The sequence below is a fragment of the Anomalospiza imberbis genome, chromosome 2 (assembly GCF_031753505.1).
Source record: "Anomalospiza imberbis isolate Cuckoo-Finch-1a 21T00152 chromosome 2, ASM3175350v1, whole genome shotgun sequence".
In the NCBI taxonomy this organism is placed as follows: domain Eukaryota; kingdom Metazoa; phylum Chordata; class Aves; order Passeriformes; family Viduidae; genus Anomalospiza; species Anomalospiza imberbis.
In genome coordinates, this window is record NC_089682.1 from 76,167,087 (window position 1) to 76,190,819 (window position 23,733).

Sequence of the window (23,733 nt, forward strand, 5' to 3'; positions counted from 1 at the left end):
CGCGCCGGAAGGCGAGTGCTGGGGGCGGGAAGGGGCAGCGGGGGCGCTCCCGGCTCCGCGGTTTCCCGCCGGAGCGGCACGGCGGTCGCTCCTTCCGGTGTCCTTCCCGGCGGGGGCGGCGGCGGGGCGGCCATGGCGCAGAACCTGAAGGACCTGGCGGGGCGGCTGCCGACCGGGCCCCGCGGTGTCGGCACCGCGCTTAAGCTGCTGCTGGGCGCCGGTGCCCTGGCCTACGGCGTGCGAGAGTCCGTCTTCATTGGTGAGTGGAGTCTCCCCCAACCCCTCAGAGCCTTCGCGCCCGCTGTCCGCGCTGACCAAAGCCTCGCTCTCTCCCCGCAGTGGAGGGCGGCCAGCGCGCTATCTTCTTCAACCGCATCGGCGGCGTGCAGCAGGACACCATCCTGGCCGAGGGGCTGCACTTCAGGTAGGGCCCGGCCCCTCCCGGCCCCCACCCGGGCCCGGCGGGGCCCTCGCCCCTAACGCGCCTCCGCCCCCGCAGGATCCCCTGGTTCCAGTATCCCATCATCTACGACATCCGAGCGCGGCCGCGGAAAATCTCCTCCCCCACTGGTTCCAAAGGTGAGACAGAGGGGCCACGAGGTGGGAGGCACAGGACAGGAATTCCGCCGTAGTGGAGGCGCTGCTCAGACAACTGTGGAATGTTAGGGGCTTGGAACAGACCTTGAAAATCGTTCAGTCACAATTTCCTGCCGCGGATAGTGGTAGTTTCACCAGACCAGGTTGCTCAAAGCCCCAGCCGACCTGGTCGTGAACACCTCTAGGGCTGGGGCATCCACAGCTTCTCTGGATAACTTGTGCCAGTGCCTCACCGCCCTCACCGTAAAGGATTTCTTCCTAATTTCCAGCCAGAGTGTCCCTCTCCCCGTTGGTCCTTGTCCCGCGGCTGCTGCTGCTGCTGACGGAGAGGGACTGGGGAGGGGCTCTGCAGCTGCCCCACGGGCCCCTGACCCCTGGCTGTCCCCGCAGACCTGCAGATGGTGAACATCTCGCTGCGGGTGCTGACGCGGCCCAACGCGGCCGAGCTGCCCAGCATGTACCAGCGCCTGGGGCTGGACTACGAGGAGCGAGTGCTGCCGTCCATCGTCAACGAGGTGCTCAAGAGCGTCGTGGCCAAGTTCAACGCCTCGCAGCTCATCACACAGAGGGCCCAGGTGAGCCCTGCCGCGGCAGCCTTGGGTGGGGGCAGCCGTGCGGCAGGTGAAGGAAGGATGACTGCGTTCAGCTGGGGGGTAGTGCATCCACGTGGCAAGCCGTGTCCCACGGGCAGTTCGATTCCAGTACAGGTACAAATACTGTATTGGCAGCTTCCGAGGAGGAAAATGGGTCTCTTGGTGCACAAGAGTGCAAAACTGCACCAGAATGTAACACTAGGGGAGAGCTGGTTTGCTTCATGGTCCGCTGGTGTCTGTGGAACTGGCTTTAAAAAGACAGACCTCGGAACGACTGTCAGAGCAAATTAAACGGTTTTGAAAGATCTGAAAAACAGTGGGAAGGAGCAGTTAACAAAGCACTAACCTGTCAGCGATGGATGCTTCAGGAGGGTCACATATAACTTCTGTTTACAGTCACAGAATGGGTCAGGTTGGAAGGGACCACAGTGGGTCGTCTGGTCCAGCCTCCTTGCTCAAGCAAGGTCATCCCAGAGCACATGGTACAGATTCAGATGGTTCTTGAATGTCTGTAGTGAGAGAGACTCCACAAGCTCTTTGGGCTACCTGTTACAGTAGTCTGTCACCTGCACAGTAAAGAAGTTATTCCTCATATTCAGGTGGAGCTTCCTGTGTTCTGGGCTTCAACTGTGCTGGAAGCAAAGGCTGTTAAGCATCTGTGGTCTCAGATAAGAATCATTCTTTAATCTCTGAAATTTTGGAACAAACTGAATTGCATTTGTCTTCTTATCATGTACCCATCTAGTGCTTGTTATTGTAAAGTGATGTGGTATTGAAGGGATTGATAGAAAAATATTAAGTGACTTCGTGTAGTTGTACACTCACAGTTCATACAGGTTCATTCAAGGTTTCTGTCACTATTTAGAGTTGTGCTCAGAAACAGCTGCAGTAGAAGTAAAAGCAAATGCTCGACTGGCCAAGCATGTGATATTGTAGCAATAGTTTCTATTTAAGTCAATATTTGGTGCAGGACTTGTCAGGCTGCCTGAAAGAGGTGCTTGGAAGTAAGTGTAGAATAAATCAAAGTATCTAACAGCAACACCCACCAAAAGCAGCCAAAAAAGTGGAGTAGCTACACTAGACAATTAGCTACTGTAATTAAGAGATCTGATACGGGTTAAAAAAATTATGTGGTCGTTACATTTTTTGTGTTGGAGTACCGTTATGAAAGCATAGCCTGCAAACAGTGGCAAATCCAGGGCAGATAAAGAAATGCTTATTGCCAAAACTGTGGGAATTACGGAACTGGATGTGGCAGGATGTGAAAGCAAAAGATGCTTTCAAGTTTTTTTACTTTCACAGTGTTACTGGCATAGAACAGTTTAGTAGTAACTATAAGTGAGCTGTAATAGAGTTTTGAAAATGCTTTTTGTGGCTGTGGATATGTTACTCAGATGGTGTTGATGTCCATGGTTTGGAGCTTGGGTTGGGGAATGTCTCCCAGCACTGTGAAGAGCAGTTGTGCTTTGCTTTTGGAGTGCTCAGGGAGTGAGAAACACCCTGTGCTTGGTACAACTCCCGTTGCTGTGTTTGTGTTTCAGGTGTCTCTGCTCATTAGGCGAGAACTGACAGAGAGAGCCAAAGATTTCAGCCTCATCCTGGATGATGTGGCTATCACAGAGCTCAGTTTCAGTCGTGAATACACAGCCGCTGTGGAGGCTAAGCAAGTGGGTGAGTTCCATTGGTGCCTGAAAAGGGTGGATTGCCTTTGCCTTTCCACTGAGTTATTAAATGAGGAAGTGGAATTTCGGCTAGTGTGTCACTGCTGTGCCACCGTATAAGTTCAGGTACAGGGTTACAAATCTCTAAGCCTCCTTAGTAACAGAGCTGAGCAGGTTTATTTTGCAAGTGTTACCAGAAAGCCGTAGCTAATGGGCTAGACCATCGGAGGGACTGAGTTCCCAAAACCAAGGTTCCTCTTCAGAATGGGACTCTTATCACTCACTCTGGGGGTTGCGTGTGGAGGGTCTGGGTGCTGTGGGTTTTACTCAAGAAAAGGTAAAGTGCTCTCAGATTTGTTTTGTACTTGGACGTGGTCCTGGAATGTTACCGGTTCTTTGCGAAGCAGAGCCCCTGGGCCTCAGCTCTCCGGTTTTGATGGATGACACAGTGTGGTTCCAATGCCTGTGTCCCTTCTCCCTGCAGCCCAGCAGGAGGCACAGCGCGCCCAGTTCCTGGTGGAGAAGGCCAAGCAGGAGCAGAAGCAGAAGATAGTTCAGGCCGAGGGGGAAGCAACAGCTGCCAAGATGATATCCTGCTTCGGGAGATTTTGTGGGATGTGGCTTGTGAGCTTGACAGTCCTGAGAATCTGTCACATTGGGCTCATGCTTAGGAGACTGTGATCAGATGATAGCTTCAAGTAGGTTGCTGTTCTTTCTTCCCCCCTTCTGCAGTCGGCTGCAGCAAGGTTTGTCTGAGGTTACAGGTCAGAGCAGAGGAGGCTGTGGGCCTGCGCTCCTTGTTGTAAAGTTTAACTTTTATTGGCTGTGTGTGACCGTAATCCGTAATGTTCTTCATCTGGGCAGGTGAAAACATGCCTGCCCAATGGCCCATGTTACTGGGATAGAGATTGCTTTTTACCCACTAAGATGTTCTTTAATATGGCTTAGGAAGAATTCCTTGAGGGTAAGCGGCTTCTGTTTGCAGGATTTTCCTTAACTTTTGTTCCCTTGTACCTCGGGGAAGCTCTCAGCAGGAATCCAGGCTACATCAAGCTACGTAAGATCCGAGCTGCTCAAAACATCTCAAAAACGGTGAGCATTTGGGCACAGAATTCCCTTTGCCCTTCGGCAGTCCTTGTGTCCCCCCAGCCCAGTGGCCACATGATGAATTTAAGGCGAATGTGATCTGCCCTGTCCTGATCTTTGTTCCTGCCCAGCCCTTCTCTGCTCAAGTAGAGCTTAAGACTTAGCAAGGATCTGCAGTTAGATATGAGGCTTAGAGTTCATGCCCTTCATATGACAAGGCCAGATCCACATCAGATTCCATCACCCACCCTCAGCTGCAGCTACCAAAAGCTTCTGGTTACCTCCAGCTGAGAAAGGGGGACAGATAAATGTGGGATCAAAGGTCTTTGTGACAGAGAGACAGAATGAGCACTTCTCTTAGAAAGTCTGATGGCTCTGGGATGGGAAGTCAGGAAGTAGGGAGTTGTTTTGGGGAATTGCGTTGATTTAAATGAGGTCTTAAGGAAACAAGAGTGCTGTATCTGAAGGGGGAGATAAGTTGCTAGTGCTGTTCCTCCATGTGCATTTTTAGTCCTTGATGCCATGCCTGTATTATATTTCTTTTTCAGATTGCTGCCTCACAAAACCGTGTGTATCTCACAGCAGATAACTTGGTACTGAACCTGCAGGATGAGGCCTTCACCAGGTAAAGGAGCTGGGTGCCCAGGGTTGTTTGCACCCTACCTGGGAAGCTGCTCCCCTTTCTGGAGCTCTCTCAGAATCGTTTTCTGAGGGGAGCCTGATGCCAGAGGATACAGACAAGTAGGGAGCAGCCTCTCCTACTGTGGGAATGGGAATTTTTGTTAAATCTCATCAATTTACTCTTGTTTTTTTTTTTTTTTTGTTTTTTTCTTTCCCACCCTCCACCCCTCACTGCATCTGCTAACACAGAGGAAGGTAAGGCACTGTACATTTTGATCCTTTTGTTAGTACTGGAACCAGGGTGTTGCTGTTTCCTGGTGCCTGGGATGTTTCTGGCCTAGACCATTTTGGCCCCAGCAAGTTTATTCCAGTCTCTACCTCAGTTCCCATTTGTGATGTGAAACTTGAAGCTTTCCTTGCAGGGAAAAACAGAAACATATACATGGAGTGTGTAGTAATTGGAGCTCCATGTGTACCTCATAAGGAGCCTTGCATGGGAAAGGCAGAAGTAACTGTGGAGCCTTCTCTGAGATATCACATGTACAGGGCATCCTGTGGTTATGGCAAACAGGGCTGTAAGGAGGCAGGCAGATGATCTTGGGAATTTGTGGTGGCTTGGGCTGATGATCTCTAAGGAAGATGCTTTTGTTGTTCTCCAAAAGCTTTCCAGTTCATGCAAGAACACCCCATTTCCTGCTTTCAGAGCTGTCAGGAGTTTGGTGGCTTTGCTTAGTCTGTCCAGTGTTTACTGAAAAAGGCAGTGCCAGCTGAGCTAACAGGATGCAGCTAAAAGCTTAGATTTCTCAGAACTGAGAAGGGAAACCAGAGTTGGTTTCTTTTCTCTGGGATCTTTGATTATAACATCCTTCTTCCTCAGTTCCGACCAGATTCTGTCATATTTGTTCCAGAAGATTTAAAGGTCTTTGGGGAAAAAAAACACCTGCCTAAAAGGAAGGACTTGAAAGTCCAGATCCTTTGGGTGTGACACCCCATACCTCAGAATCCATATTGAGGAGCTGGTACAGCTTTGTTTGTACTTTCTGGACTGATGACTGCCTTCTGTCTCCCTTTCAGTGACAGTCTCCTACCCAAAGGGAAGAAATGAAAGAAGCTGAAGATTTCTAGAACCAGTGTCGCTGACCAGCAGAAGATAAGAGTGAGGATCTTTGAACTCCCTCCACTAGTATTGTTTGTCCTCACTATGAAGTTTTTAATCCAGTAGCCAATTTGTCCCCATGCCTCTGCTCCATCTGTGGCGATTCAGTTACAGGAATGGGCTCTGCCTCTAGGCAGCTGTAATTCCTTCCTCATCCCACCAGTTAAATTTGGAGAGGGGGTAAAGGGGCTTACTGGTATTAACCCATGTGGATATTTGCCTCTAATCTTCATTAATATTTAGATTTGTGTAGGATATCAAATTATTTTTTGGCCAAGTGAGGGAGCAGTGTTCTTCTGCCATCAGCACCAGGCTTTTTTCCTAGTAAATTTTGTTTTCTCTTTCACTCTTGATCCCAAGAGAACCTGGGACTGAATTCAGGACAATGCCATTCATTGGGTGCCTGTCACTGCTGGAATATCTTACTTGTGTCACTGTCTGCTCAGTGATGCTTTCAGATATTTGTAAAAATTAAAAAAAAATTAAAAAAAAAAACAACCCAACCAAATTTTTATTGTATCTAAGTGTGCTTAGTGCATGGAAAAAAATTGGTTATTTTGTGTAGTGGGAGGTGGAACAGAGATTTTATTTGATTGAAATTAGAATGAGAATGATGAAGGGAAAGGAACAAAAGAAAGAAATACATTCGTGGTCACTGGCAGATCATCACAGTGTGAGGAGAGAAGAAAGATGTTTGGATACTCAAACAGCTGTGTGGGTGACCAGGGCTGGTCCCTTAGCTGCCTGTAAGGGCTGCAGATGAGGGTACGTTGACCTGCTTTTCCAGGTCACAGAGGCATCTCTATGCTGTGTCCTGGCCTCCACTGTTACTCTTTGGGCTTTTTCCCCTCTCTGCTTTCCTGGCTGAAAAGAGGAGGAGAAATCTTCCTCCACTGACTAAACTCTCCTTTGCTTCTGTTTCAACCGCAAACAGAAGCGGTTCTTGTGTTCTTTAGGGATAGCTTCTTTGCTGTTTCTCTGGGCTGCCCTATACTAAGATTTAGGACTTTGAGGTTATCGCAGCACCATAAAACGTCCTGAGTTGGAAGGAACTCACAAGGATCAAGTCCGGGGCAACCTAGAAGTTAAACTTCAGATGAGAGCATTCTCTAAACACATCTTGAACAAAGACAGACTCAGGGTCATGACTACTTCCCTGGGGAGCTTGTCCACTCTGTAAATTACTCTTTTTTCTGATATCCAACCTGAACTTACCCCTGTGCAGCTTTAAGCCATTCCCTGTGTCCTGTTGCTGGACACCAAAGAAAAGAGATCAGCAGTCCCCTTCTTCTGCCCCTGATGAGGAGGTGTTAGGTCAGCCCTTGGTCTTCTCCAAGCTGAACTAACTTTGTATCCTCAGCTGCTCCTTGTAAGTCACACATTTCCTTGTTGTCTTTGTTGCCCTCCTTTGGACACATTATAGTATTTTTATATCCTCCTTGTATTGTGGAGCGTGAAACTGCATACACTGATGGTGAGGCTGTACCTGAGTGCAGTGGGGCCCTCAGTTCTCTGGCCAGTTAACTTTTCTGTGCCTAGCACACCCCAGCATAACACACCTGGCAGGGCCTGCCATCACTCAAAACACCCAGAGCCTTTTCTGCAGGGCTGCACCCCAGTCTCATCCTTCAGTCTATATTCACATCCAGGATTACAGCACTCCGGGCACAGAATCTGGCATTTGTTCTTGTTCAGTTTTGTGTGCATGAAATCGTGTACACATCTGGCTGTATGCTGAATGCTGTCCAGAGGGATATGGTGACACTATCAAAAGCTTTGCCAAAACAAAAAAAAAAAGCCTCACATCTGCCTTCCCTTTTGACTACTAGGTGGGTAGCCTTGTTGTAAAGCGTTATTAGTTGGTAAGGCATGACTTTCCCTTCAGAACTTGTGTGCACTTTGATCAACAACTGCGTTGTCTTGCAAGTCCTTTTCTTGATAGCTTCCAGACTAATTTTCTCCACAGTTTTACCAGGCACCAGAGTGAGACTAATTGACCTGTAATTACCAAGATCTTGTTTCTTGCCCTTCTTGAAAATTGGGACAATATTTGCCAGCCTCCATGTCAACTTATACAGATTCCCAAGGCTGTTGGTTAATAACTGAGAGAGAGGTCTCACGTTTACATTGGCCAACTCTTCAGTACCCTGGGAGGAATCCCATTGGGCCCCATAGACGTACGTGCATTCGGTTACAACAGCAAATCCCATACCAGTTCCAAGTCAGCTGGGAGTTCATCATTCCCGCCATGGCCATCCAGCCCAGGGCTCCAGACACTCCCCATCACCAGTGTCAGAGAAAGAAGCAAAGGCAGCATTAAATGTCTCTGCTTCGTCACTGTTCAGGGATGAGGTGACAGACCTTTAGTCTTCCTTCTGCTCTTAACATACTTAAAAATGCTTGTTGTTATCCACCATAGTACCAGGCAGCTTCAACCCGAGCTTGGGCTTTTTTTCCCTAGAGTGGCAAGGAGCACATCTGTTCCCCTGCATAATCTGTCCTTCTTTCCAAAGTCCATACACTTTCTGCTAAGTTGCAGAAGGAGACCCTTGCTCAGCTAAGCCAGCCCGTAGCCTCACTGGCTAGACTTCTGACAAGTTGTAATTGCCTGCTCCTCTGCTCTTGAAAAGAGGCCTCTTAAAAAGTGAGTAGCCTTTATGTACCTCACTATCCTCTAAAGCAGATTCCCAGGGGACCTTACTAACTGCTTCCCTGCAGCCTAAACTCTGCTCTCCCCAGATCCAGGGAAGTAGCTTTACTTACAGTTTTTTTCCTATCACTAGGATTTTTAAACTCTGCTATTTCATGGTCATGAAGGTCAAGACAGCCGCCCCCAAGACTACATCTATTTACAACCAACAATCTCTTTTTACAAACTCCAACTTGAGCCCTCCAGGGAAGAAAAGAGGCCTTTAGGGACTTCTTCCTCTGGTGAAGCAGAGCACAAGATGTTTAAAGGAACTGATCTAATCTATGGATTCCTGGTTTAAAGCTTACTGGCAATCAGAGCCATAACTAATACCCATATGATTTGACTTGCAGCATCAAGGAAGCACAAATTCTTTGAACCAGCTTTGAAAATGCATTCTCAAATAGTCACCCCAAAATATTTGTGTGTAACAGATCCTATGTAAAGAAGAGTAGAATGCTTATAACAGTGCTGTGTTTCTTGATGTGCAATCAGGAAAGTTCTTGTTCAGTCTAAATTTTTTGTAGACTGGACATTATGGACACATTAAGCTCAGGGATTTGAACACAAATAAGGGTCTCACTAACCTGAGCTTGTTCCACAAGATGTCTTCATTTTCAAGCTTCAGGTAGAGTTTAAGCTAACTCTTGGTATGCCTTGCTTTAGGCTGTGGCAGCTTTTTAAGAAGGAAGACAAAACTGGGTCGTGTCCTTAGAAGCTTCCCAGGGGTCTAAGGCAAAGGTAGGTGTTTCCTTAGGCTAGGACTTTAGCCCCCTCCCCATTGCTTAAAAGAGAGTATCTGGCATAATGAAACACAGTACGTGTCCCTCCACCCATTTTTACTTCTGCCCCTTATTTCCCCCGCTGCCCCTTTCCTGTTTCTTCCTCTCGTGGCAATGGAATGGCAAAGCCAGCTGGGAAATGGACACACAGGCCCTATGGGCTCACAGGCTAAGGGAAGCTGAAGTCCCGCACATGGAAAGAGGGTCTGCTCACAGTGTCTTCTGTCTTCCAAATGCTTCCAACCAGCTTTCTTGCCATATCAAATGACAGCAAGCAGTGTTCCTTCCTCCCAGTGGATTCTGTATAAATCATGGTGGGAAGGGAGCTCTGGAGGTCTTTGGCCCAGGCTGCTGCTGGAAGTGGCAGTGTTACTTACCAGCATGAAATCAGAGCAGCTGTGGCTTTGTTCACATATTGAAAACCCACAAGTAAAATGTAGGTGCAAAAGCTGTGTCAGTTTGCCACACCCAACCTTCTGTGCTCAGATTTCCCTGCTGACTACCAACACTCGAGCCTCACAGCAAGGGGCCACCATAATTCGTCACAGCTTCTGTTCAGAAGCCTGAAGGCAACAGGAAATCGGGAAAACTAAGCTGGAACCATCCTTGTACGTCTTTGCAGGTCTGCAGGTGAAATCAGGAGTACAGCTAACACTCTGAGAAGAAAACCTTTTGGGACCTGGTAGTCAAACAAACATGAGTTTATTTACAACAAAGAAGAAAATTTGGCCATCACATCAAATTCTGGTATATTTACAGCATCCAGGTTAAGGATGAGATAGCAAAAGGATAAGAGGGGCAGAAGGTTGGTATTAAGGAAGGAGGAAGTCTCCTGTTGAATTGCAGAGGAGCTGAGTTGAAACAGGCCAAAACCTCCATACTTGAAAAGCTGAGGCTTCAGGGAACACAAACAGATAAACTCTTAACTCACGGTGGTGGGCAAAGATGTAGCTCCTGGGATGACCTTCCCTGAGAATTCCACTGAAGCTGACACAGCAAAGGTGAGTTTGGGCCCCAGTGCTCAGGGAGCAAGGGAAGGAGGGTGTGACCTTTTCCTGCTAAGAGATGATGAGAGGGCAGCAAGAGACTTTGCTCGCCTGCACAGGCAAGGGACCATGGAGTCGGTCAGCTGAGCTGGAAAGCGCTATGGTTCACGGCACTCAAAGCTGGCACGGAAGAGAAGGGGAAGGCTTTGTTCCAGTCCAAGAGCAAGGAATGCGCGACAGGCCAGCTGGGATGTGAGCTCCAGTCCTGCAGCCCAGGTTCAAACCCCCATGGGGCTACCTGCAATGTATGATTATTTTTTCTTTAGTGAGCCTTTCAGCTTCTTCTCTGAGGAGCGTTGTTTCCGCACCTTCTCCTCCTTTTTCCCCAAGTTCTCGTACACTGTTGACTCTTCTTTCTGCCTGTAAGACCCGGGAAAAAGTGAGGAAGAGGAAAAATCCAGCCAAGCCAGCAGGCAGATTTGCCAGGGGCAGGCAGAGCTGGGTCTCTGCTGCAGGTGAGCTCTTACTTGGAGGGTTTTCGCGAAACCTTGGGGTGCGCATTCCTCGCTGCAGGGGGGTAGGCGATGTTCCCATACTCACACTCATTTGGTTTGCCTTTCTGAGACTGCAGGAGAGGAAAAACAGGCTTAGAAGAGTGTGATCTGGGAGATGCATTTGAGGCACCATGGAATAGTCCTGGGTGTTAAACCCCACTCTGTGCTAGGATCTCAGTGGAAGTTGGTGGATTGCTGAAGCACCTGGGCTTAGCACACTGCCGCTGCCAGAGGTGAGCAGCAGGTGCAAATGCAGCCTTGTACAGGAGGCAACAGTGGGGCAACAAATCTCTGGAGGCACTAGAACACCTAAAAGTCCCAAATTTCTGCTGAAGAATATTAAAACAGCAGGAGTTACGGCATGCTGCCAGAAGCTACAAAGAGAAAAGACACCACTTATCAAATAGCAGGAAAAGATGATGCAGCTGCAAAATTGGGATGTGAAAGACAAAGAGGAAATAAGAGGCAAGGAAAGTCTTTGCTTGTCCTAAATGAAGTTTGTAACAAAACAGCATTTGGTGAAGCTATTCAGAACATAGTTGAAGTAACTGCATTAAAATGTAACTGCTGTCTGGCAGTTCAGAAGGGATTGGTACTTGAACTGCTAATGAACTTGTCCCCTGAATTTAAAAGTCTTAGAAGAGAGGAACAGGGACACAGATCTTACGGCACCATTGTAGTCCGTGTAGGGTTAACTTAAAGCTTCTGAAACAGAAGCTCAGCAGCATGCAGGGCTTGGGCTCACAGGGCAATAGAGCCCCTTTTCTCTCACCTGGATAACTTCCAACTTTTTCTTGGTTGCCTCTATGAACTGACAGATGGCCATGTAGATGAACTTGTACTGGGCCTCTGTCTGCACCATCCCAGATCGCTGGGCCCTCACCATCTGGATGGTCTTCTGGATGTCAATGTCGCAGTCCAGCCCTAGCAAGGAGCACCAGAAAAGCTTACGGACATATTCACTGCCCTCTTGCCCAGTTCTCTACCAAAAGCAGCCACAGTGGAAGACAGTCAAGAAGTTTCCACCTCCTTCCATACTCTTTGTTTCTGTATGGACCTCCTATCTCTCCCTCTGCTCAGTACCTTTGAAGTCTGGCCTTGGAGGAAAAGCCAAAGCTCAGGGAAGGCTGAAGCAGATATGGTACAGAGATCCAACAGAACAACTTTCTTAGGGTTATGGCAGGATCTTCTCCTACTGACAGCTGATAGTTTTCATCCCTCTGCAGCTGAACTTAAAGGCAAAGCCCTACTGGGTAGTCCAGTTCATTTCAAGTCCTCTTACCCTTGGTGGAGATTGTTTCCACTATCATATCAATGACGATGATAGTCCCAGTGCGGCCAATCCCAGCACTGCAAGGAGAGGACAAGCAGAGGTCAGAGCAAGACAGGTCCTGAAACAAAATGCAGCTGCTTCTGGGGAAGCATGTGGCTCTTGCAGCAGCTGTTCAGCAATGCCACAAAAGAGTCACGGGTTCAACAGGTAGAGAGTTTGGTGTGGGGGCACTGAAGAAGAAAAAAGCAAATATTGGGACTGGCCTATGCTTCACTCACAAGTCCTGGGGTACAGCTGGAAGCAGCAGGACAGACTTTCTGTATCTCGCCCTAGATAAGCAATGGAGGATTCTTCAAACTCCAGCCTCTGTACCAACCTGCAGTGTACCAGAATAGGCCCTGCGTTGGGGATACTCTCTTGCTTCTGGTTTATCTGGTCGAGGAAGCTGAGGACTCCTCCCGGCTCACTGGGTACACCATGGTCAGGCCAGCTCAGGTATTGGTATTGCCAGATCTCACGCACAGCCTTGCCCTGAGAAGAGCAAAGCACCCCAGTGGTAAAATTGCAACCCAGTCCTGTCCCTGGCCTCTGTCTGAGGGAGAGATGAGTCTGAAGCCAGAGAGAATCTCTGTTTCCTGCACACTTCTTGGTGATTCCACCAGTGTGATTCCAGCCCAAACCAGGTGGGAATAGCAGCCCTAAGCATGCTAAAACGGCAGCATCATCACAGCACCCAGCAGTTCCCAGGTTTAGATGTATGGTGGCTGTTAGAGCCGGGGGTTGGATGGCAGCCCTTGGTCAGACACACTCACATTATCCTTCGGGCACACGCAGAGGTGCCGGAGTTTGTACTCCAGTGCATCGTGCTCCCCAGCGTTCTGCACAAGGTAGGGACCATACTCCTTTGTGCTGCCCAGCTCTGGCCAGTAAGGCACACATTTGTTCTGTGTGGGCAGAGAGGGCAGGGTGAGGATGGGAAGAAGGCAGGAGAGAGAGAAAAAGCAGAGCAATGGTTGAAAGGGAAAGGATACACCTCCAGACTGCTACTTACCCGGCCTTTTTCCACCTCCCGTGTTGTCATCACAATAATGCGTGTGTTCTCCTGCCACACCATTTGCCACAAGTCATTGACTGTGGCATCCAGGCAGCCCTGGCTGGCGATGTAGGTCTTGGTGCACTCATCTGGGCTGATCAGGGTGTTCTGAGTGCAGACAGGGGAGGGTCAGGAGGGCTGCAGGAGCAGCAGGCCTTCCCCTGCTTTGAGCACACAGCCATCTTTCAAGAATCTCACCTTGACATAGTTGGCATTGATGTAGTCAGATCCAGGTATATTTGGGTCCCTTCCCTGGAGGATGACTCTGGAGTGATCAACTGGGAGTGCAGTGAAAGAATGAACAGTGCAATGGGATACTCCCTGCACAGCCACACAGAGCTCCCTCACTGCCCTGTGCCACCTCAGTCATGATTCCCAGTGATGCCCCGTATCCTCAGCTCTCCCTCTCTGGGCCCAGACCAATCTCACTCCATCCTCCCATCTCTCTGTCTCTGTGATGGACCACATAAGCAAATGAGTCTGATGCAACCCTCCCTCCTTCCTTCAAAGACAGGGAAAAGCTGTGACCTCCCTCATCGGCTCTTAAATCCTCAATGCCATACACTTTGTAACCTGCTCTGGAGGACAGAGTGGGCTGAGGCAGGGATGGCTTGGATAGCTCTTCATTGCCTGTCTGTCCGTTTGGATTTTTTTATAGTGGAGAAGCAAGACTCACAGGGCAATATGTTCTTGTATCGGTTCTTGCTCTTATTTTCAGGTCTCTGGCCCTCATGACGGTCAAACAGGTGCTTGGCTTCCTGTTTTTGCAGGCTCTGAGAGCAGAAGAAAGAGTAGTCACGGCAAGGTCACAATGTATGACAGGGGAGATGGGCACTAGGAGGCACAGCACAGTGGTGGCTCTGACGACACATGGGCATGCTGTGGGGGAGCAGAGAAGTGAAAACTAAACCTAGACTTGAGAAGTCTGAGGCTTATGCCCTTACTGTCTTGGTGACTCACTCTCCCAACCATAAAAAAGCACATTTCTACCTCACTGGGCTCACTTAAAGATGAGACTTATTCCCCAGGGAAACTAGGGAATTATTTGTGAACGAAGTGTGTTTCAGAAATACTGCACACTTCTTTCAGAAATAAATTGACAAGACACAAGAAATTTGTGTACAGGAAGAAATCGAGGATGGAGAATGAGGTGGTGCATGCAGAATTCACAAAAAGCCAAATAATGTCCCCCAGCAGTTTCTTACATCAAATTCCTCCCAGAATCCAGCCTTGGACGTCTCCTCAGACAGACTTGTCTTCTTGTTCAGTTCCTGCACTCTGTTCTCAATGTCAGCAGCATTCACCCTTGTAGCATAGTAGGGCTGGGGATGGGAAAAGACAGTAGGTGAGAGAGAGAGAGAGAGAGAGAGAGAGATATGCTGCTGGAGAGCAAATTGTCCTCTGTGCGCCATGGGAAAAAGACGGATAAAGCAGAAACAAATAGCAAATCAGTCCCTCCAAAGGGCCCCTAAAAAACAGGAAACCAGACTTACCTGCTTCAGGTACACAAAGGAACCAGATATCTCCTCAATTCCAATCTTCTTGAAGTGCTCCACCAGATCTGTCAAGCTGTCAAACATCTCAGCACCTCCAACTGTGTAGCGTCCATTCTAAAGAGAGGAAGAATGTGTAATATTTCACTCATAGCATTCATAACAGAATCCTGGAATAGTTTGGGTTGGAAGGCATCATAAAGGGCAGCTAATTCCAAGCCCCCTGCCACAGGCAGGGACACCTTCCACTAGACTGGGTTGCCCAGAGCCCCTTCCAGCCTCGCCTCAAACACTTCCAGGAATGGGGCATCCACAGTTTCTCTGGGAAACCTGTGCCAGTGCCTCCCCCAGCCTCACAGTAAAGTATTTTTTCCTATTATCCCATCTAAACCTGCCCTCTTTCAGTTTGAAGACATTCCCCCTTGCTCTATCACTCTATGCCCTTGTAAGAAGTCCCTCTCCAGCTTTCTCATGAGCCTCCTTTAGGTACTGGAAGGTGCTGTAAGATCTCTCCAGAGCTTTCTCCAGGCTGCGCCGCCCCCACTCTCTCCACCTGTCCCATGAACAAAGCTGATGTCGCTCAGGAAAAAGGCAGTGCTGGGGTCCAGATCCATAGGTACCACCCTGCACCATCTAGGAAAGCATTTGCTCTGGCAGGGAGGTCAGAGGAGTTTGCCCTGAGCACACGGAGTTCATGGCTCTGTGCTCTCAGTGGATCAAAGCCCCAGAGAAGGTGTATTGCCCTCCAATCCCATTTAAGGCCAGTTGCACTCTCTCCTTGGAATCTCCTCATCCCACATGAAAGAAGTAGGAGAAATTGTGACAGCCATTTTGGTAGCATCCATCAGACCACTGCCTCTCCTCCTGCCCTCCCACTGCTCACCTCACACATGATCTTGATATGTGTGACTTTGAGCCGGGTCCCAGAGGCACCGGTTGCCCCAGCTGGAGCATCAGACCCAGGTTTAGGCTGGTCAGTGAGGACAGACAAGACAAAGTCCCCAGGTTTGCTGAGGCTCTCCCGCACCAAGAAGGTCCAAGGGGTAGCTTTGGCCTGGAGCAGTGACTCGGCTGCAGGGCCTGACAGATGACCATGGTACCACCTAAGAAAAAAACAAGAGAAGGTCAGAAAAGAGGTGGAGATGCAGGAAGTGGATGCCCTTGAGCTGATGAGTGAAGAACAGCAACACTGGGGAAGGGTGAGGGAGGAAGAAAGGAAGGGGGAGACAGAGAAGAAGGAATGAGAGAGGAGCACGATTTTAGGAACAGCAGATGAGACAGAAGGCGGAGAGCCAGGCAGAAAGGAAAGTGCAAGGGATGAGGTGGAGACAGAAGGGCCCTAGGGAGCAGAAGGCTGGTACCGGATGACACAGTGGGAAAGCACCGCTGTGTGACACGCACATAGGCACAGGTAAATGATACTTTCTGCCTGGAACACCAGTTGGGAGAGGGTAGTCTGTGTGTTTCAGCACCTCACATTATTATTGGGGTTGTTGCCTTACTTCTGCAAGGGGCTCTGGAAACTCAAACACCAGGGAAACAAAAATAAGCCCCCACTGAGTCAGAAACTCTCCTATCAGATTTAGCAGCACCCAGATGGTTGTATTGAGATCAGATCCATTAAAGGACCATCCCAGCAACTCCTCTTTCTGAAACTCAGTCACCTCTTCACTCAAAGGATAATTCCCATTCTCTGGGCACATGACACTGCAGCAATCACCCTGGCCATGGGAGTGAGCACCAGGAGCTGATCTATGTGCACATTTCTGTCTTCAATACAAACACTCAGCAGCTCCTTCTCTCCTCCTAGCACAAAGTCAGGAGCATCCCCATTTGACCAAGGTGTTCCCTGCCTTGCCATGGGGATGTGAGAATGGATTTACTTCCCATGGAGCAGCTCACAGGGAAGGCCTGGCGTGGTACTGGTGAACTTCACATTGTTAGGGGGCTATTTGTTCCCACAAACTGAGATGGAGTTCAGGAGGCCACAGCCCAGTCACAGAGGCAGTTGGGGCATGCATTCATTCATTCTCCCCTGCATCTGGTCAGAGCAAGGGGCTGCTCCACATACAGCAAGAGGTTCACACAGTTATTGGCCTCAGCAAGTAACTTTTGTTGACCCTCACCCCATGCACTGCAAGAAGCAGCTGGCGACTCTCACTGCATGGTTGTCATTAATTTCTGAACCTCCTCTCAGAGAACTGTTCAGCCACCATGTGCTCAGATGCCACCTTGGGATCGGTTGGCCCCTCCTGCCCATCCAAGAGGTCTCCCAGCCTCCCCTCCCCACCGGTAGGAGGGGGTTAATGGGTCCCATTCCTCCCTCCCCCAGCAAAGCCCAGCTCTTGAAAGCCACGTGATGGAAAATCACTTGGGGAGAGAGTGAGAGGAGCTTTCGTAAGAGCCCGAGGGGGGAGGGGGTAAGTTTCCAACCGCAGGAGGAAGGGAGGAAACTGCAGCAATGGCCTTGACTGGAGAGGACAGCCAGCAGCAGACCCCAGAGCAAGCTGGGATGTACCCTGATGTTTCGGCCCAGGGCATCTCTGCTCCGTGCCTCCTGGTGCCCAAGGAGGACCTGAGCAAGAAGGACTTGCCCACCCCAGAGCAGGGCATGACAGCTCCCCCGAGCTGCATCAAAGGGCCTGAAAGCAAAAGGCAAGGGCAAAACCACCTGATTTGATTTAGGAACTTGGTGTCAGAGACACATGCAAAGCGGGGACAGGAAGGAGACTAAGCAGGCCAGGAATAGCAGGGCAACGTGGTCCTGCTTGCAGCTACGTGAGTCACTCAGGCCTAGAATAACCAAGGAGGTTTGGGGCAAAACTGAGGGCTTCCACACGTGTCCCTCCCCACAGACAACTGCAGACCCACAGCGGACACCGCAACCTTTTCTTTCAGAAACTGTACGTAAATAGCAAAGGCAACCGGAAACCAGAAGTAAAAATAGATCCCTATTAGGTCTGCTGTGATGGATCAAGGTACGCACAGCTATTCCTGGGGATGCTGCCCCCATGGACACATAGGAGGCTAAGAAAGGCAGGAGGCGCTTTTTACAGGATTTGCTCTGAGGATACAGACAGGACAGAAAGGAGGCCATGAAACATTTAATCACAGACGCAGCAGCTGCCTTGCTGCCCCTGTACCTCTCTGTCGTGGGGTCAGAACAGTTGAGCGGGTATCGCAAGTCGATGATGGTTCCATCTTTGTCCTGCAGCGAGCCCTGTTGCTGTGTGTAGTACTCAACCAGTTCTGACAAGGTGGCAAACTTCTCCCCTCCATACAGGTCATAGAAATCCCCAGTATTCTGGATGCGGATGTGGGTTACCTGATCACCAACCCTGTGGAATAAAGCACAGGGCAGTCCAATGAGGTTGTTGGAAATGGGGCAGAAAAGTGTCCTGCACTACCTTCCCACCATGGAACCAGAGCAAACCATCTCCGTGAATGGAGATGACTGGAAAGAGAAGCTCCTTGAACAACTTGAGGGAGGCTCTAGAAGATGCTGGGAAGCTGAGGTCATTTTACAGCTTGAGAAGAACTCAAAGGAATAGAGACAGGATGAAGATGATGCCACAGGACATGTGAGGATCTAGGCAATCTGTGTATGTAACACTGCAAAGACAGAAGCTGGGGTCCAAGTTACTTACCGGACTGAAAGGGAAAAATCCCCTTGATTCCTCCGACTGGGTCTGGCCAGGAAGCTCCCATGGACACCTCGTCCCTTCAGTAAGGCTTCAGCTTCCAGCCCACTCAGGTCACGGTGAAACCACCTAGCAGAGAAAATAAAAGCAAGACTAAGTGAATAAAAAAGGCCAGGCACTATTGTGGAGATTTGTAGGGTGAAGAATGGTCCCCGGTCAGCATCCCTAGGTGAAATCCAACAGCAGCATCCCTTCCTGCCTGATGCCTCCCCCAGCCTATGGATGGTTCCCATTAGAGATATGCCTTCCAGGGCCATCCCTGCCCTCATCCATCCTACTTCCCTGGTCCCATTCCTTACACACACAGACCTCTCAGACCATCTTACCTCACCATTGTGGAGGGAGAAAGAAGAGGCGGCCAAGTGGCTGCCACCAAAGCAACCCAAAAAACACAGAGGAAAAATCAGTTTGCGCTGGAAAGGAAGGGGAAGTCGGAGGTCTGTGCTGGGGCACCCAACACCAAACTGTTCCTGTGCCTCTTGGGAGCTGGCCATGTATCTCTCCTGGAGTCCACTGTCAGTCCATTCAGACCCTCTCCATCCACCTTTTCCTGGACAGGTGCCTTGATCTCTGGCCCGCTGTGCAGTGCCGCTGGTCACGGGAAGGTGTGAGCCCGTACACAGCGGGGCACGCACGGCTCCGGGAACAGGAAGCGCTCTGAACCATCCACTCTGCAGTCCCAAGCTACTTTGCATACACTTCTGCTTCTCCTTTTGTGTCTTTCCTCCCCATAGGCCCTGTTATTTTTGCGTCTCTGTCTTTAGCACACAAGGACCGACTCTTCGCATGCATCTTGGGTCCTGGCCATGTTCACAAAACTCAGTTATGCTCGTCCTCTGTTCCCCTTTTCTTCTAAAAGGCCAGTGAGCAACACAAATGGTCCCAAATGTCCCACATGCTTTGTACAGGCACAAAGGGGAATCCGTGTGAACCCAGAGCTGCAGACTTCAAGGTCCAGGCTAGTGTTCTGAGCACAGCAGTGCCTGCCTGAAACCAGCCTGCCACAGGATGGGACTGACACAGGCAGTGGTAGTTCAAAAGGGATGGGGAGGTTGGGAGAGGGTGGTGAATCTGCCCAGGAAGGCAGGCAGAGACCAGGGCAAACAGATACTACCTACAGGGAGCCCACATAGCACTGAGGGAGCTGAGCTGAGCACCTTCAAAATCCCAGCACCCCATACTGAGGCCAAAGCTGACAACCTGGACAACCAGGTACAAAAACAAAAAAAAAAAAAAAGGAAAACCGTTCCAGTCACCTATCTGCTTCCAGCTGTGGTCCATGTGTGGTCCAGCATGTGGTCTGCAGGTATGGTGAAAGAATGGGAGCTAAGCAGTGGCCTAAGAGTGCAATCCCGCTGGCAAAGGAGCCTGGCTTTTCCCTGGGGCCATCTCAGCTACCCTGTGTGGTGTGGGCAGCAGCAATAGCAACAGCAAGAGCCTTGCTCATTTCAAGCAGCATCAGCTGCAAACTTCCCCACACACCACCAGACTGGGAAATCCTGCAAAAAGATGAACAGGCTGCTAGCTAAGACCTAGACAAAAACTCGTGGCCAAGACAGAAACCAGCAACAAAGGGAAGTACAGGAGAGACGAGTGGGAAGCTAAACTTCATTGCTAGAAAGGCAACCCAGGCACCTACAACAGCTTCCTTAGAAATGCTTCTGGTTTCGTGCACATGGTGAGCTGGGGTGTGGTGAGCTGCAGGCAGCCAGAGGTACTGACTTAGAACTGATATTAAAAACCAAGGACATTTTAAATGCATGGGACCAACTCAAGGGAACAACTTCTGCACAAAGTTGTAGAAGTTGCACCAGAAAAAACGGCACCTAAATCAGTCTAGCAGGAACAGGAAACAAGTGTTGTCTATAGCCAAGGGAGAAAAGGCAGGAACTTCCAGCGAGAAGTCCTAAATATTAATTCCCAATATCAAAAGCATATTAGAGTATGCTGAGTCAATACAAAGCCAAGGCAGACGAAACCCAAAACATAGGCACCCCTGCACCCTACCTGAAGGAGAAAATCTGTCTGAGGAACTGAACATTAGTTGGACAAAGGGGAACAGGGAAAGAAGAAGGTAGCAAAGAGCCCAGACCAGAATAAGAAAGGGTGAGAGAGCATTTATCCCATGTAACTTAGTATCCTCCAGCAGGACAAACCACAGGGTGCAGTGTAATCTCTTGACAGTATTTTTGTGGACAAAAATCCCATATTACATAATTTACAGGATGACTTTATGCTTCTGCTTGCTTTCATTTCAGGAAAGGAGTGGATGCATGCAGCTGCCCTGGTGTCTTTGATCTGGGCCATCTAATTAAAAACTACCAGTAAGGGAGGGAAATGTCACCACAGAGAAGCCATCAGTTGGTATCTTTGTGGTTGCTCTCCCAAATGGCTGCAGCATGGAACAGCTGAGCCACTAAATATAATAAAACTATAACTGAGCCACTAAACTACTTTTTTAATATAATTAAGAGGTCAAGAGATTTCAGCAAAGAGACTACTCTTACACTGTTTGGCTTTCAGTACAACACAGGTGTTAGAACCTCATCTTGTAAATCCCTCGTGGAAGCAGGCCACAGCTAGCACAGTAACAAATTTACAGTAGAAGATAAATGAAATAGCTAATTGAAATACACACATCTGGATTCTGCAAGAAAAAAAGGCCCTGAGAAACTGGAAAGGATCCAGCATAATGCCACTAATGCAGCGAAGAGCCTGGATCATAGCAGAGAGCAAGCTGGGTTTATTCAGCTTGAAGAAAAGATGCTTAAGGAGGGATTTAACACTTGTTTGAGACTACCTAGAAGGGGCCGTGGAGGTTTAGAGATGATGAGTCAGGTTCTGTTTTGTGGGACACAACAAAAAGACAAGAGGCAACAGGCATCACTTGCAGCAAGGGAAATTCTGATTAGGTATCAGGAAAAACTGCACACGTGCTCCCCTCGGGGGTTCAGCACTTGCCACAGGTCCCCAGAGCAGCTGAGGAAGCTCCACCCTGGCAGGTGTCAGGACTCAGCCGAACAAGGCCCTGAGCCACCTGAGCTAGTTTTGGGGCAGCAGGGGTGGGACTAGGCAATCCAGAGGTCAAAATGGTTGTCAAAGGAAGAGCAGAGAGAAAGATTGTGTACAGAGTTTCTTCTGTCCTCCTACTTCCTAAGCCTCTATTCCTAAGCTACTTGTAGTCAACTGTCAAATGTATAACAAATTTTGTGCCCTTTGGCAAAGAGCTCCATTGCTCAGTTACAGAAACACCCCCTCCTTTGACTTGCTTATAACCTGCTCCCTGCCTCTTTTTTAACACCTGGTTGTTGTAAAGAAAGGAAAATCAGTGGGTGATTCCTGGTTCTCACCCCCTGCTCCAAGCTGCTTGTGGTAACAGACCTGAAACATCCGTATCCATCCTCAACTCTTTGTCAGGCTGAAGACTCCAGCCCTACCAAGGGGTTTCTTTTTGTACAGAACTATTCTATACCTCTGACCACCTTTGCTATCCCTCTCAGAGATATTTCCAATTCTGGCATTTTGATTTGGAGATAAGAGGGAAGGTGGGCACAGAACTGTGGTGTTCAAAATGCGGGTGAATCGTGGACAGTGATGATATCTGATGTTCACTACAACCAAGCATTAAGCTAACAACTGCATGGACTTCTATAATCAAGGAGAGGTTATCACTAGTTCACAGTCATTGTTTCATATGCAATTTTTGTATTATTTTTCTGTATGAACATTGTTTTACATAAACCTTTTCATCTGCTGTTCTACTGCCCACTCAATCACTGCCATTAGGTCTTTCTGAAATTATTCACAAGTCAACTCCCACCCTATTATCCTGAATAACTTTCTATCATCATCCAGTTTTCTCACCTCACCAAGCTGTATTCCCAGATCACTTGGAAATACACTGAACGGCATGTATTTCAGATAGGGCCCCTGTGATCTGACCAGTGATGACTTCCCTTTGCTATAAAAATGGGATATTAATTCCCACCTTCCATTTACTATTCTCTAGTAATTCTTTACCCAAGAAAATCTTCATCATCTTTTTTAATGTTGTGATTTCAGCCTTATTTGAAGAATTTGATGAGAAAATCTTGTCAAATTCTTTAAATCCAAGCAAACTGTACTGGCCAGACCTGCCTTATCTACAAGCTTGCTAAGTCCCTCAAAACCCTCCAGTTTTACAGGACCATATTTGCCTTTACAAAAGCAGATGCTGGTGCTTTCTTTAGTATCATATTCATTGCTTTCCACATTGTGCTGTGCACCCTCTTGCTCAGATGACTTTATTGTTCCGTGCTTCCCTCATATTTGGGGGGAGCTAATTTGGAGCCCTTTTTGAGAATGAGCATTGCATGTGTTAGTTCTAAATCTCAGCACAGAGAAGATTTCAGACAGGAGGTTTTGCTGCTCTGTACAGAAGTCTGTTGTAGTTCAGGCATTAGTGCAGAGCAAAGGCTGCCTGGGGATGGGCAGATGGACCATCTTCTTGTGACTTGACAAAGCCACATGCTCTCCATCAGGCCCTTGGGCTCCAGCACAGTGCTGGGCCACTGTGGTTGCCCAAATTCTTACCAGAGAGTAATGCCAGTGTGAATCCCATTTCCTGACACCCTTCCACAGCAGTCTCCAGAGCAAAGTACCTGTTTGGACTGACTGTGAGGATTGTATATCCTGCTTTTTTTTCCATAAAGGGCTAGAAAGACTGCAGCAAATAAAGGAATAACCAGTATTTAAAAGGCCAGGCAGCTGACATCTTTCTCTGCAAAACCATTCAGAGATGCTGCAGCTGCAGGGTGGCAGAGGAACTGCAGCAGACCGGGCATCACAAACCCTGCTTGCTTGTTATCAAAGTGAGAAGGAGCCACAGTAACAATGGAAAGCACAGAGAGCTCCAATCCTCTGGCTACCTCTGCCAGAGGGGTCGGCCCTCTGGCTACCTCTAATAGGCAGTTCCAATTAAAAATTAGGGGGTTTTCCCTTCTGTGCCAGATTCCTACTGCTGATATTTTTATTTTTCTCACCAACAACTCTTGTTTTCTTGCCCTAACTAGCATTCACAGCACTCACCCACGGGATGGCATCAGGGTCTTGTCTCTCAGATCCCCACTGATGGAGGACTGACAGGAGCTGGTGGAGGAAGTACCACAGCCCTCAACCAAGGGGGTCCCACTAAAGAAAATAAAGCAATACTGGAATTACCAAGAAAGGATCTTGAAACGGATTTGGGAGAGAGATCAAAGACCTTGATAGAGGAGAGGTGGCCTGGCACCCTGGCGGCAGGGCTGGATGCTCATGGCGGTGAGTGCCGGGGTGCTGGAGCAGCAGCTGGCAGTGCTTGCGAGCGCAGCACCTCCCGTGACTCACCTGAGCCCGATCTGCACAGGCGAAGCCCCGAACTCCGCCCGCTCCCAGGCGGAATAAGAAGGAGGTAGCTCCAGGTCAGGCAAA

The 23,733-nt window shown here is 49.0% G+C and overlaps 3 protein-coding genes across 4 annotated transcripts in view; 1 reads left to right on the plus strand and 2 right to left on the minus strand.

Moving 5' to 3' along the window:
- C1S (complement C1s) overlaps window positions 1-23,733 on the minus strand; it is a 95,178-nt gene that overhangs the window by 33,774 nt on the left and 37,671 nt on the right. The gene's annotated exons all lie outside the window — the stretch shown is intronic.
- On the plus strand, window positions 33-6,212 carry PHB2 (prohibitin 2). Its single transcript, XM_068182914.1, has 8 exons — window positions 33-259; window positions 340-424; window positions 500-579; window positions 988-1,172; window positions 2,732-2,861; window positions 3,336-3,439; window positions 3,866-3,943; window positions 4,486-6,212. The coding sequence occupies exons 1-8, from the start codon at window positions 133-135 to the stop codon at window positions 4,564-4,566; spliced, it is 870 nt and encodes a 289-aa protein (XP_068039015.1). The 5' UTR covers window positions 33-132; the 3' UTR covers window positions 4,567-6,212.
- On the minus strand, window positions 9,856-23,569 carry PTPN6 (protein tyrosine phosphatase non-receptor type 6). Of its 2 annotated transcripts, none has more exons than XM_068182878.1 (15): window positions 23,353-23,569; window positions 18,232-18,354; window positions 17,728-17,922; window positions 15,468-15,687; window positions 14,585-14,701; window positions 14,297-14,413; window positions 13,768-13,864; window positions 13,290-13,369; window positions 13,050-13,199; window positions 12,811-12,942; window positions 12,375-12,529; window positions 12,008-12,075; window positions 11,498-11,649; window positions 10,699-10,796; window positions 9,856-10,591 (listed from the first exon to the last, which is right to left on the minus strand). In XM_068182878.1, exons 1-15 carry the CDS (start codon window positions 23,364-23,366, stop codon window positions 10,483-10,485), a joined length of 1,827 nt encoding a protein of 608 aa, XP_068038979.1. In that variant the 5' UTR covers window positions 23,367-23,569; the 3' UTR covers window positions 9,856-10,482. The 2 variants fall into 2 exon arrangements, with proteins under 2 accessions (XP_068038979.1, XP_068038980.1); XM_068182879.1 differs by lacking the exon at window positions 23,353-23,569 and adding an exon at window positions 18,612-19,515.